Raw genomic sequence first — 13,435 nt, 5'->3', positions numbered from 1 at the left:
GTACAAAATGGCAGAAGCATGTTTAGGACCATTTCAGAAATTGGAAATTCTTTCCTAATCCCAAACCAAAATTCATTTGATGATTTTTTTAGGAAATTCAAGATTTAAACCTGTGTTACTTCATAATTGAGGAGATTCTTTTTGAATTTTTAATGGCAGATGACTTACGTTTTTATTTCAATTGAGTATGGTTTATGAACCCAACTTAGTTTTTTAGAATAAAAATTTGAAGGGAAATATTTCTGAAACTATGTCTCCAGGTACTTCAGATGATCAATCATAACTCTTACAATCAAATCTTTAGGAAGGTTATTTTCAATTATAAAATCACTTGTAGCTGTAAACATTTCTAAATTTCTACTCCATTCTTTTTTTTTCGGAGGGGAGAAGGCAGAGCAGTTGGGGTTAAGTGACTTGCCCAAGTTCACACAGCTAGTAAGTGCGTCAAGTGTCTGAGGTTGGAGTTGAACACAGGTCCTCCTGACTCCAGGGCCAGTGCTGTATTCACTGCGCCACCTAGCTGCCCCTCACTCTATTTTTCCATATGTTAACTTTATAAGTAAAACTTTCAATTTTATCTTTTAACATAAATATGTCAACATTTTTTCCTTGAAGTGACATGTTTTTACAAACTCAATAATTTAAACAATTCAACAAATAATACAGTTTTGAAAGCCATAAGTCGTTATGAAAAAAAAATGAACAAAATCAGATTTCTGCTCAGTCAAAAATATAACAACTTCACCTTTCATTTTCAGTAATCTGTTTAAACGTCAGCCTCTTGAGAGCCATCTTACCTCTGTATGCAGTAATAAGCATTAAGATATATATCTTCTCTTCTCATGTGCCTTTCCAAAGGGTGACAAAACAATAATTCCTCATGCATGCTTCCTTCATAAACATATCTTACATAAAAGAACAACTGTGGCATGTTAGAAATATCAGTTGTTTCATCTAATTGAATTGCAAACTTTGGGCTGTCTTTAAGCCTGGTAATAAGCTGTTGGAATTGGTCATTACTAATTTCAGAAATTCTTTTGGAAAGAGCATCATTCAATAAAGGAATTTTATGAATTTCATCCCCATACTTTTTCCCATGAATTATTTCTGACATTTTAATAGCAGTAGTTAGCACTAGATCTTCTCCTTGGTGTAGGGCTTTTTAGTTTTTGCAGTTAAATAAGAGGTTTCATAAGATGCAAGTAAATACTTTTGGTAGACAATAACAAATTTCTCAAAACATTGTTTTTCTTTATTTGAAGATTTTAAATATTGTTCAAAATATTCCTTTGGTTTATTGTAGTTTACTGCATGCTTGGTATTAAGATGTCATTTTAATTTGGCTGGTTTCATGCTCCCCACAGCCAAAACTTCATGACAATTAAGCCAAGAGGTTTTTCCACACCATCATCATTAGTACAAGTAATTCTATATTGCAAAAATGATTCCACATATTTTCTTTTTCTTGTCAACTTAGGTGTACTGCAACCTGGTAGCGAAGACTCTGCAACATTCTCATCAGTATTTTTACCTCTTCTGTCTAAATTTAGCTACTTATTCATAACTGAAAAATATTGCTAATATCTTCTCAAAAAATACTAGCTTTAGTTTACAAAATTACATTTGTTTGTGCTTATTTTAAAAAATTGATGTTCTCACTTATACAATGGGTAGTAGTGGTGGAGAAATATTGTTAAAGGGCTTTTGTCTTTACCTGCCGCAGTTAAACACTTCTGTTTCTGTAAAAGAAGGAGATAACAGCAATTTTAAAAATCAAACATTCTAACGCAATGCAATCCAAGGGTATACTAATTTGATACTTACATGCTGAGGAGTGACAGTAGGAAAATATTAAAATCTTTATTTTCCATAATTAAACTATTATGTTTCTGTAAGAGCAGAAAACTGTGTGTGTACAATAAAAACTCTACAATTCATAAAATATAACAGCCTTGATCTGAGCCAAGGTGTTCTGGCAGCATTCATTGGTTTTGTGTGGCATGATACCGTGCACAGTACAAAGTGCCCATGTGTCTTTAGAACCAAGGCTGCAGTGAAGTTTTGTGATGCATCACAGGCAAGTGCTGCCAGAAACGCCTGAGATTCATTATGTGTTTGATTTTAAATTAATTTTTGGGTGTTGCATGTTCAGAAATCTTTTATTGTTGCCAGATTTTTCATGACCCCCACATTCAGTTATACAACCCTGTACGGGGTCGCTGCCCACAGTTGAAGAAGTGCTGATTTATAATGTAAAAGCTGCTAAATTTTGTGTTGTCCTGACTGTAGCTCCATGATACTTGAATTGTTTCTTTCTGGCTCCTTGCAATATTTTCTCCTTGACCTGGGAGCTTTGGAATTTGGTGATAATATTCCTGGGAGTTTTCATTTTGGGATCTCTTTAAGGAGGTGATCAGCGGATTCTTTCAATTTCTGTTTTACTCTCTGGTTCTGGAATGTTAAGGCAGTTTTCCCTGATAACTTCTTGAAAGATGATGCCTAGGCTCTTTTAAAAATTGATCATGTCCTTCAGGAAATCCAGTAATTTTAAAATTACCTCTCTGGGATCTATTTTCCAGTCAGTTGTTTTTCCAATAAGATATTTCACATTGTTTTCTATGTTTTCATTCTTTCAATTTTGTTTTATCGTTTCTTGATTTCTCATAATGTCATTAGCTTCCATTTGCTCAATTCTAATTTTTAAGGAATCATTTTCTTCAGTAAGCTTTTGAACCTTCTTTTCCATTTAGCCAATTCTACTTTCTAAGGAATTTTTTTTTTTTCTTCAGTGAACTTTTTGCCTCATTTTCCCTTTGGCCTATTCTGCTTCTTAAGGCATTCTTCTCTTCATTCACTTTTTGGACCTCTTTTGCCATTTGGCCTAGTCTGTTTTTTAAGGTGTTATTGTCTTCAGTTCTATGTGTGTGTGTGTGTGTGTGTGTGTGTGTCTGTGTCTGTGTCTGTCTGTCTGTCTTTCTGTCTGTCTCCTTTACCAAGCTGTTGACTTGTTTCTCACAATTTTCTTGCTGCACTTTTCATTTCTTTTCCCAATTTTTCCTCTACATCTCTTACTTGATTTTCGAAATCCTTTTTGAGCTCTTTCATGACTTGAGACCAAGTCATACTTTTCTTGGAGGTTTTAGATGTTGGAAGCTTTGACTTTTTCATTTTTTTCTGAGTATGTGTTTTGATCTTTCTTGTCACCATAGTAACTTTCTATGGTCAGAATTTTTTTCTGTTGTTTGCCCATATTCCCAGCCTATTACTTGACCTCTAACTATTTGTTAAAATAGGGCTTTGCTTGCAGGGTGGAGGGTGCACTGTCCCAAGCTTCATGGGTTTTGTGCTGTTTTCAGAGTATTCAGAGATACTTCTAGGGACCCATAAGTTTCCAGTTCTTCCAGGGTGGTATGATCTAAGGAGAGGTGCATTTACTCCTCTCCCAGCCTGTGTTCTGGTCTGTGAGCGACCACAAGCACTCTTTTCTGCCTTGGAACTATGAGGAGAGTCCCTGTTCCACTGTAGCCACAAGCTGTGGTGTTCTAGCGCTCCTTCTTGCCCTGGGACTGCCACCTAGGTCTGTGATCTAGATCAGGATATGGAGAAAGCAAGAGTTCTGCCTCAGAGTTAGCAAAGAGACCCCTGTAATCTTCTGACAAGTCGTTTGACCCCTTTCCTGTCTGTGGGCTGAGAGCTCCAGAAGCAGCTCCTGCAGCTGCTGATTCCGTGGCTTCAAGGCCTGTTCTTTGTCTGCTTGTGCCAGGGCTGTGCTGGACAGTGCTTCTCTCTCACCCTGGTATAAAAGACCCTTCCTGCTGGCCTTATAAGCTGTCTTGGGCTGGAAAATTGTTTCACAACATATTTTTGTGGATTTTTCTATTCGAATTTTTTTTTAGAGTCATTAGTTAATGGTATTTGGAAGTTTTGAGGGAGAGCTCAGGCGAGTCCCTGCCTTTACTTTGCCATCTTGGCTCTACCTCCTCCAAATCCCACCTTCTGTAGGAGGCCTACCCCCCCATCTCCCATTCACTACATCCCCAGTATGTCGAGCACAGAGCTCGACATATAGTAAATGCTTGTTATCAATTGAAAGGGCAGATCCTTGAAAGAGAATATATACTCTGTTTCTTGTCTATCCCAGGTGGCAGAACTTGAAGGGAAGGTAGCATCCTGTGGCCAGGAGTCAGCCATCTTGCATCAGTTCCTGCGGGACAAAGCTGCTGAAGTGGAGGTAGAAAAACTTAAAAGCAAGGTGAGTACATGAGAAAAGAGTAGGAGGCATGAGCTGAAGCATCATGGCCTCTGGTCAGAACTTTTCTCTCATTGCCATCCTTTCCAGGTATTGCAGGGGGAGCTGTACCGAGCCCAGGATGCCAAGCTGTGGCAGCAGCAGCAGAGAAAGATGGCTGAGGAGCACGTGAAGCTTGTGGCTGATGCTGTGAGCAGGTATTCTAGATGGGGAGGGGGGAGATAGGAGTTGGTTGTTCTTGTCTTCTCTGTCAAGGGGTCTTGGGTGAGAAGGGACCAGAAGGCAAGGAGGTTTTGGAAGGGAGGAAAGAAGATTGTTCTTGGGGTAGCTGATGTTGTCTTGTCCCTTCAGTTCCCAAAGCTGGCTACAGGATCAGGTAGCTAAGGTGGAGGAGGCTGTAGCTCAGCTTCCTAGCCTCAACAGCCGACTTGGTTATGCTTCCCGACGGGTCCGCACTATTCAAGGTAGGAAGGCCATTCCGTTCCGGGGCCCCCCCCCCCACACTCATTTATCTTCTGCATTTTAGATTCCATAATCTCCCTTCCATGTATTCCCTCACAAAACTAGCCTGTGATCTCCTCTTCCCATTTTCCCTGTCTTCATTTTTTCCCTTTGTTTCTTCAGTAACCTGCTCTCTCTCCCCCCATTTTTTAAGGCCTTGTGGCTCGGAAAATAGCACTTGCACAGCTGCATCAGGAACAGAGGTAAGATTAGAAGGCAAGGAACCATTGGGTCTGGGTTGTGAACCTAGAGGAAAAAGAGTGGGGCCTCAAGGGCTAGATGCTTGTGAACCTGAAGAGTAGAGGGTCTGTTTTTACCTTCTCTGTCCATTACTTGCAGCGCCCCACCTCCACTGTCTGAAGAAATGGGACTTGAGTTGCAGCAGCTAAGAGAAGAAAGGAACCGCTTAGATGAAGAGCTACAACTGAGTGCCTGTCTCATCCAACAGGAAGTAGGCCGGGCCCTGGAACAAGGTAACACAAAAGTCTTGAATGGTTGGGTTCCCTTTGAAGGTTTAGAGAACTATAAATAGGAGAGCAAGATACTTAGACCCCATGGAAAGGGAACTGGGACTAGTGATGGTAGGTAAGACTCAAGGATCTGCTTTCTGATATGGTGGTGTGACAGTATTGATCATCTAATACTCAGGGGAGGCAGAGCAGATTCGGCTAAGAGAGAAGACCCTGCAGTTGAAGCAGGAGCTACAAAAAGCACAGGAATCTTTGGCTGAGGTTGGGATTCAGCTGAAGGCAGCTCGACTGAGCCAGAAGGAGAGCAGAGAAGAGTTTGCCTCCCTTCGGCAGGAACTAAACCAGCAGCAAGAGACCTATGGGAGAGGTACATGGGAAAATGAAAGGTGTGGAGGTGGGGAATTCATTCTGTAGTGCCATACCTAGCTCATGGATCCTGATCCTGAGCCAAGCAGTTCACAGGGGCAGGGACTAAGGTAAAATGGGACTCAGATCTCCCCTTCCCTCCCTAGACTTACAGGAGAAGGTGGCTGAAGTGGCGTTGAAGCTTCGAGGTAAGCTTTCAGAGTTAGAAAGAAGACTGAATGAAGCCTGGAGGGACCATGCTACAGCTGGTGAGCTCAGGGGTATGGACATGGAAAGGGAAAATAGCATTACACAGAGTCTTCTTCTTCCTCTGAGATCACAGATTTATAGATGAATAGAACTTTAGAAGTAGAAGGAACTATAAAGGTCATTGAATCCAGCATGTCTCATTTTATAAATGAAGCCTAGACTTGCCCAGTGTTACATAGGTGTTAGCTGGAAATCAGCAGTTCGAACTCTGGTCTCCCAATTCCTTGTCCAGGAACTACCTTAACCATGGTACCATTGGATCAGACCTTACACATCTTCCTTCCATCCCCCAGTGCTCTCCCTGCGCCAGGTCCAACGCCAAGCAGCCCGAGACAAGGAGCGTAGGCAGGAGCTAGGACGTCTGCAGGAGGAGGCCCAGAGGGAAGAAGGATTCCGGTTGAGGCAGAAGCTTCAAGAGCTGGAACGAGAAAAAAACCTCCTGTTGGTATGGATTTACCCTTGGCCTTGAGCTATAATTTTTTCTCTTTCATAATCAGAGGACAACAGAAATTGGAACTCTATCCTGGGAAGAACTGGGGGGGCAGAGAAACATCTATTCTAACCCTTTTCTTCCTAGGCCACCCTAAAGCAAGAGGGTCTCCTTTCCCGATACAAACAACAGCGACTATTTGCAATTCTTCCTTCCTCATCACTGGAACCTGGCTCTGGAACCTCTCCAACTCTACGCTCCCCGAAGCAACTTGTGAAAGGTAGAATTCAGAGGGAGGAGTTGGGGATCTTTTTACTCCCTAGGGATCCACAACATCTCTTCACTTTTCTCTAGATTCTTCTCTTCTTTTGTATCCATACCCAGCCCTCCCCTCTTCCTCACTTCCTACCAAATGTGAGAGCTTTCTCTTATGTAGCTCCCCTTTTGTGGCTTCTTCCTCAGACTCCTCATTTCTCTCCTCATTGCTGCATGATCTGCAGTGAATGAGTGAGGTTATCACTCAAGAAGAGGAGGGAGACAGTGGAGGATCCTCCTCTTACCAGTTGTAAGCTGTGAAGAGGAACAGACCAGGTGGAGAAGATAGCAGGTGGGACCACCTGCCGGCTCTAATCGCTGAGCTACATCTGCCTTGATGTCTGTGAATTTTCCTACATTGAATAAAGGAGGTTTTAGTAGGATCTGTGAGTTTGGAAATATTGTCTCTAAGGATTTAAGGATGTCTTCCCGGCAGCTCTCTTTGCCCCATATGCCTCCTTCCCCCTTTCCTATGAAATGTGAGATTTTCCCTTTGTAGCTCACTCCCAAGAATAAGAGGCTTTTTCATATCCCCATTCCCTAGTTGGAGGTGGATAATATTTTGAGAAGCAATAATTTTTTATCAAAGATTTTTTTTTCAATTAAAATCAACCTTAAAAAAATTAAAATCAGCCTTCTATTCCCCTTGGGGGAAAAAAAACAAACAACAAAACTCTAGTAACGAGTATGTCAAGTAAAACAAATTCTTGAATTGTCCATATCTGAAAATGTGTATGGCTCACTCAGTCCGTCACCTCTGTGAGGAAGTGAGCGGCCTGTCTCATCATGAGTTCTCTGAGCTTAAGCCCTTCAAAGTTACGATGTTGTTATTTTATGAATTATTGTATAAATTGTTCTCTTAGTTCTGTTCCCTCGACTGCATCATTTCATACGAGTGAGAAGCAACACCTTACGAAAAGCTTTCCCCACTGGAAGAGGCGATTGAATGTGAAACCCTGAAAGCTTTTAGGACTCAAAGGAATGACCAACTTAGAAAGGGGAAGGAGGCCCAGAGAGAAGGCTGTCTGACGGCAAGAGACGGGGGAGGAGAAGGAGTAGCACCGAGGGACGGGAGAAGGGGACGATGGGCAAAGAAGGTGATTGTGTGTAACTTGGTGCTTCTGCTGAGTAACCTTTTTGGCTTGACTGCAAAAGGGAATTAGGGTTTCCTGCTATTCCCTTCTTTGTTTTGAGTCATTCCAAATGTGCTCCTTGTGTTATTTCGTGCCAGGTGGTTTACACTCAGCTAGGAGGTTGAGCACTTGGGTCCCTGAGGAACGGTAGGAATGTGTAACAAAGCTGGTTCCTGAGAAGAACAGGGCCTGTAGGAAGACATTTGTATCCTGGGAAAGAGTTGAGGGATGGATGGTCTGTAGGTGTAGTGTCCCAGCTGTGACCCTTGTGTTCAAAGGGCATGTAACACTCTTCACCCCAGCTCCTGCCCTGAAGTCCAGGCGTCATTCTTGCTTCTGCTTCACTGCCTCTGTAATTAGGCTGCTTCCCCAAACATGATTTGCATCCTGTCTGTGACTCTTTACTGAGGTAGGACATCAAAAATGGAGGCCTGGCTATGAGTCTGGAGGGGGAGGGGTGTGTATTGACTTGGAAGCTCCTTGGGTAGGGGAAGGCAGGGCCAAAGAATCCAGGTGCCCAGATGGCTGACATAGAGAGCTAGGGAAGCTGGCAACTAGGACAGCCAAGACAGCCCTGTGACTGAGAGCTTAGAGTGAGCGGTATTACATCAAACGTGCAAACTCCCCAACCCCGTCCCTCTCCCCTTCCCAACAAGTCTGTCCAGTTACATCCTTGCCCCTTTTCTGGCACGGGTTGAATCACTGGGGTTTTCCCTTCTCAGAGCTTGGGCTCCTCCTCTTTCTCTCTTCCCTATAAAGTCAGTTCCTGGGTACTGCAGACTCACTACGCCCCTCCTCTTGGGGCCCAGGAGAGACGGCTTCACCATGCTGAATTCGAAGCTACTGGGACTGCTGCTTCTTTGTCTCCTTGCAGGAGGTGAGCAGAGGAAACGGGAGAGATAGTAGAATGGAGGCATGAGAACGGCTTGGTGATCTGAGGGGTGAGGGAAAGACAGTGATAAAGTAGGAGGTGATACACGGGTACAAGTTGGGAAGGTATTTGAGGGGAAAATCCAAAGTTTATGTAGGTCAAAACAATAAGATAGAATAAAGGCCACTTCTGGCTATTATGTTTTAGGGTTTCAAATGAATTTGGGGCCAAACCATGTTTGGGATACAGGTCATGGTGTGGATGGACTTCAGGCGTTTCTTCTGTTTGGGGATCTGGCTTGGTGTGGAGGTTAAGGGATCAGAATCGAGGTGGAAATCGGTAGTGTAGCCAATATTAGTATTTAGGGGAATTTCCTCCTTCCGTTTTGCCTGTTGAATTCCTGCCTGTCATTTACAACTCATACCACCACCTTCATGTTCCTTCTCGCCTTAGACTTTTCATAACGTTATTTTAAACCTTTCTAATGTAATTCTAGTTTATTCTTCTACTAGACAAGCCTCATGAGGCAGGGATAAATTTGTATCTCTGTACCTACTTTATATCTTTCCCCCAGTGCCTAGCAAAGTGTTCTGCACGCTTTAAGTATTTAATAAATATTTGAATGAATGATCAAAAGGCATTTGAAAGATTTGAATGAGTTTAGATTTGATGATAATTACTTTAGGAGCATAGATAAGTTCAAGAATTTGTGTTAGTTTGTTTTGATGGCCATTTGAATTTGAGCTAGTTTGAGGGTACTGATCAGCACTGGTGGCACACTTTTAAGGGTTTAGGTCAGTGTAGCAGACTGGTCAATTCAAGTTCACTTAAAAATTCAGATTAATTTAGGGTGTCATGGCAATTTAGGAGTTTCTAGGTTCTCAGTTTTTAGGATTAATGTCCATTTCAGGATTTAGAGGAATTCTGTCATTCATAGCATTTGTGGGGAGGGCATCATCTATTCCGATGACTTCACCCCACTCTATTTTCTCTCCTTTATAGGCATCACAGGCAGCAATGACCACCCTTTGCCACCAGCCCTGGAGGCCCTTGAAGAAGAGGGGGCACCACCATGGCCACAGGGCCCTCCAATCCCTGGTGATCCCTGGCCCGGGATACCTCCTGTTTTTGAAGATCCTCCACCACCAGGACCTAGTCGTAGAGACCTGCCTGACAGCGGAGTCTGGCCCCCTGAGCCCCCTAGAACAACTACTCCCCAACCTCCACGGCCTGATGACCCCTGGCCTGCTGGACCCCAACCCCCTGAGAATCCCTGGCCTCCTGGCCCTGAGGTAGATGAGCCAGACCTTGATCCACCCAAGGAGGAATACAGATAATTGGGTGTTCTCAATCTCCCTTTCTCCCACCCATAAGGCCTAGTTCATCTAATACATCTTCCTCATTCCCCTGGACCAGTAATCTCTCTGTGCCTCAATACCGCCTTATCTTTTCCCTTCTGACTCCACTATCCTCCCAGAGATTTACTCTTTCCCTCCATTTTTACCTCAATTCCTGTTGGTCACCCCCAAAGCACATCCCTGTCTCATATTCTGCCCTCTCCTTCCGTACCAGTTCTTCCAGAATCTCCACAACTGGGATGGCACAGAGTTGTGTTTTCTGCCACCATTTGGTGGCTGTGACAGAGAGGTGAAGATGGACAATACCAGAACTTCCATGAAATGGAAAAATAAAACCATGCTAATAATCCTTGTGTATCCACGTCCTTTTATTCTTGAATGAGGTTGCTAAAAATTTCTGTTAGCTTGCTGGTCACCCGGAGTGAGGGAGGGGGAGGAAGAAAGGGGAGAGATCCTCCTTCCATCCTTGTAGTCGCTCCTACCTTCAGGGACCTGAGTATCTGGCTCATTGGTCCCCTATCCCTGGAACTCAAGAAATGTAACTTGGACCCACTGGAGACCGAGAGAACTAGAGGATCCAGTTTCTGTGATAGCTATTAATGTTCTGGGCTGGGGTTGGGAGAATGAAGGAATAAACATTCTTTAGACCTCAGAGAAATCAAAGGCTCAAAACACTTAATGGGACAAAGAGAAATTGATAGGTTTAAAAGTAATTCATGCTTTAAGTTTACAATGTGTTTCTCTGGCAACCCTGGGAGGTAGGTAGTAATACGTATTTCCATTTTACAGGTGAGATAACAGGGTTCAGTGGCCCGTTTACCCCAAGGACTCAGGTTTGACTCCAAATGGTCTGTTTTTCTGGCTTGTTGCCCTCAGTTAAATCCAGGAAAGTTACCCAAAAGAAGGCCTCAAGTATAGTTTGTGACTAGGGTGTCCCCAAAGTCTGCCCAGGCACTCAATATTAGGAGATAGTTACTGGGTGTGGTCTAATCTTTATTTTGCCCCACAAAAAAAGCACAGGATGCTCAAAAACCACGAAGCACTCAGAAAGCCTCTCATCCCATTTCCCAGAAAGGGAACCAACTTTGGGGTTCATGTTGCAGTGGAAAGGGCAGCAGGACTTGAGGCACTAAATTCACGAAATCTGAGTTCAAATTGAGACTTAGAACCTGTGAAGCTTTGGCCATGTCGCTTCATCTCTGGGTCTCAATTTCTTTGGCTGGGAAAGGAGGTGGGCTGGGTTAGGTGGCCTTTAAGGTCTGCCTTCCAGATCTAAATCTGTGATCCCAGGAGCCTACGGCCCTTTCCAGATGCACACAGCTAGTAAACGTCAGAGCAGGCATTTGAACTTGTTCCCTAACTTAAAACCAATGTTTTCCCACTAGAGTGCGGAGCCTGAAAGAAATGGAAAATCCATAGTATGCTTTGAGCTGGTCTGAATTCATTCAAGATTCCCATTTTGAGCTTGTAGAATATGAACAGCTCTATGTTAGAGAGGTTACAGGGGAGATAGAAAAAGGTGGTGGTTCCTGTCTTCAAGGTGTGGGTCCCAGCTTTCCTACCTACTGCTTGTGTTGCCTTAGGAGGTTAAAACCCCCAAAGCTTCTGGGCTTCAGTTTCCATGCGAGTCAAATGGCAAGGCTGGACTACATGGTCTCTAATGTTCTTTCCACTGTCTGTGGTCCTATGCCTGCATGAAAAAAAGTTAAATCACTTTCCCTGGTCATATAACTGTTAGAACAGGGACTAGAAACCAAGCATTCTGAATTAAGGCCTATCTATTCCTATCAGTTTGCTGCCACAGAGGATCATAAAATGTGGGTTCCACTCTCACCATTGCATGACTTTCATTAACATTAACAGTGGAAGACAGCAAAGAGAGTATGCGATTTAAATTTAAGGGGGATTATATAAGCAAAGATGTTTTGAATCCAGTGCTTAATACAGTGCCTGGTACATAATAGGTGCTTTCAGTTTTGTCTGACTGTTTACTGCAGTGGTTTGGCATTTCCTCCTCCAACTCATTTTACAGATGAAGAAACCAAGGAAAACAGGGTTAAGTGACTTCCCTGGGGTCATACAGATAGTAAGTGTCTCAGGCCAGATTTGAATTTAGGAAGAGAAATCTTTACTTCCAGGCCCAGCACTCTAACCACTGCACCACCTAGGTGCCCAGTAGGTGCTCAATAAAAGTTTATTGAGGGTCAGAACCAATCTAGCTCAGATTGGTCTGGCCCGCTTTCCTTACAGGCGTCGCAAGGGGTGGGATGTCTTGGGGGCAGGCCTATGTGGCTAACTCTTAATAAACTTTATCTTTTCCCTTGGAAAAAAAAATAAATGTTTATTGACTGACTTGACTGATATCAAGACTATGCAAATGTAGATGTAATCATTTTCATATAGGTTGTAACAAACTGAAATGGTACCAGTTCCTACAAGAGAGTCATAGCTGGTTTTTATATGACGCTTTAAGCTTGGCAAAAGTGCTTTACAAATATTTTCTAAGTTTGACCCTCACAGCAATACTGGGAGGTAGATGCTATTATCCCCCCCATTTTACAGGTGAGGAAACTGAGGTGGACAGAGTTTAAGCAACTTATCCAGGGTCACATAGCTAGTTCATGTTTGAAGCTGGATTTGAACTAAGGTCTTCTTGCTTATAGGCCTTGCACTCTATCCGGTGTACCATCTAGCTGCCCCCTAAAATGGAAATAGTAGAAACCTATAATAAATTCCATGACACGGGAAAAAGGAAAGTTGGAAAAAAGAGATACAGCCTGATTGGTCAGAAAGGTTCAAGGAAAACTAGAAGACTGGTATCCCTGCAGTCAGAGAGAAGACTGGGTAAACTGAGGCAGCAGGAGGGGTCCAAAAGCCTAAGAATAGAGGAGAGCACATTGAATTTGGCCAGGAGGTCATCCTTAGCTAACTTAACGAAAGCTGTGACGACAGAATACAGATTTTAGGCCCTGGGTGGTTGGGAACTGAAGGCAATGATTCTGAACTCTGTCTATCTGGTTTCTAGATGCAGTTCTGCCAGTTATGTGACTTGGGGCAAATTGTTTCCTCCCTCTGGTCCTCAATTTCTCGTGCAACAGTGGATTGCACAGAGTATGGTGCAGACATTCACTAGCCACTTCTGGTAGACCACATGGAAGTTCTAGGGGTTGACCCAGAGCCAGGTATAACTCAGCTACTTGCAGTAGGGGATAATGAAGTGTCTTTAATTGGCTGCTAAGCAGGAAAAGCCGACTTATTGCATATATAAAAGCTATCAGTCTGATGGTGTTTATTTCCTCCTTTCAGAATCTGAAGTATGTAGGTTATTTCCAGCAACATCTACAGTATCTAGTGACAAAAAGAGATGATTCAGGAGGTCTCCAGAGGCCATGACTACCTCTTTAATTTTGTGTTTGCTCTTTCTAAATATTGGGCAAATGAGCATCCAGGGGATGTGTCCTCAACAGGTGCTGAACTTGTGATTTCTGCAAGG

General features: G+C 43.1%; 2 protein-coding genes across 3 annotated transcripts in view; both read left to right on the top strand.

The window, feature by feature from the left end:
- The window catches only part of CCHCR1 (coiled-coil alpha-helical rod protein 1), a 78,752-nt gene extending 71,909 nt beyond the window's left edge, over window positions 1–6,843 (top strand). The window contains 7 exon segments of the mRNA XM_036767124.1: window positions 4,905–4,953; window positions 5,090–5,223; window positions 5,399–5,587; window positions 5,733–5,834; window positions 6,129–6,280; window positions 6,413–6,545; window positions 6,728–6,843. Of these exon segments, the coding sequence (XP_036623019.1) occupies window positions 4,905–4,953; window positions 5,090–5,223; window positions 5,399–5,587; window positions 5,733–5,834; window positions 6,129–6,280; window positions 6,413–6,545; window positions 6,728–6,834 (866 nt within the window). The 3' untranslated portion in view covers window positions 6,835–6,843.
- On the top strand, window positions 6,784–10,272 carry PSORS1C2 (psoriasis susceptibility 1 candidate 2). 2 transcript variants are annotated; one of them, XM_036767126.1, is made up of 5 exons: window positions 6,784–6,872; window positions 7,444–7,677; window positions 8,016–8,122; window positions 8,473–8,590; window positions 9,587–10,272. In XM_036767126.1, the coding sequence occupies exons 4-5, from the start codon at window positions 8,539–8,541 to the stop codon at window positions 9,919–9,921; spliced, it is 387 nt and encodes a 128-aa protein (XP_036623021.1). In that variant the 5' UTR covers window positions 6,784–6,872; window positions 7,444–7,677; window positions 8,016–8,122; window positions 8,473–8,538; the 3' UTR covers window positions 9,922–10,272. The 2 variants fall into 2 exon arrangements, with proteins under 2 accessions (XP_036623021.1, XP_036623022.1); XM_036767127.1 differs by lacking the exons at window positions 6,784–6,872; window positions 8,016–8,122 and having other exon boundaries at window positions 7,480–7,677.
- The last annotated feature ends 3,163 nt before the right edge of the window (window positions 10,273–13,435 follow it).

The sequence above is a fragment of the Trichosurus vulpecula genome, chromosome 7, assembly GCF_011100635.1.
Source record: "Trichosurus vulpecula isolate mTriVul1 chromosome 7, mTriVul1.pri, whole genome shotgun sequence".
In the NCBI taxonomy this organism is placed as follows: Eukaryota; Metazoa; Chordata; class Mammalia; order Diprotodontia; family Phalangeridae; genus Trichosurus; species Trichosurus vulpecula.
The sequence above is the reverse complement of the archived record's forward strand: the minus strand, read 5'-3'. Positions and strand labels throughout refer to the sequence as shown.

Bases quoted from the DNA above. Each gene is read 5' to 3' on its own strand.
- PSORS1C2 (XM_036767126.1), top strand. From the start codon at position 8,539: ATGCTGAATTCGAAGCTACTGGGACTGCTGCTTCTTTGTCTCCTTGCA. The intron at 8,591-9,586 runs GTGAGCAGAGGA...TCTCCTTTATAG, and splicing joins TCTTTGTCTCCTTGCAGGAG to GCATCACAGGCAGCAATGAC.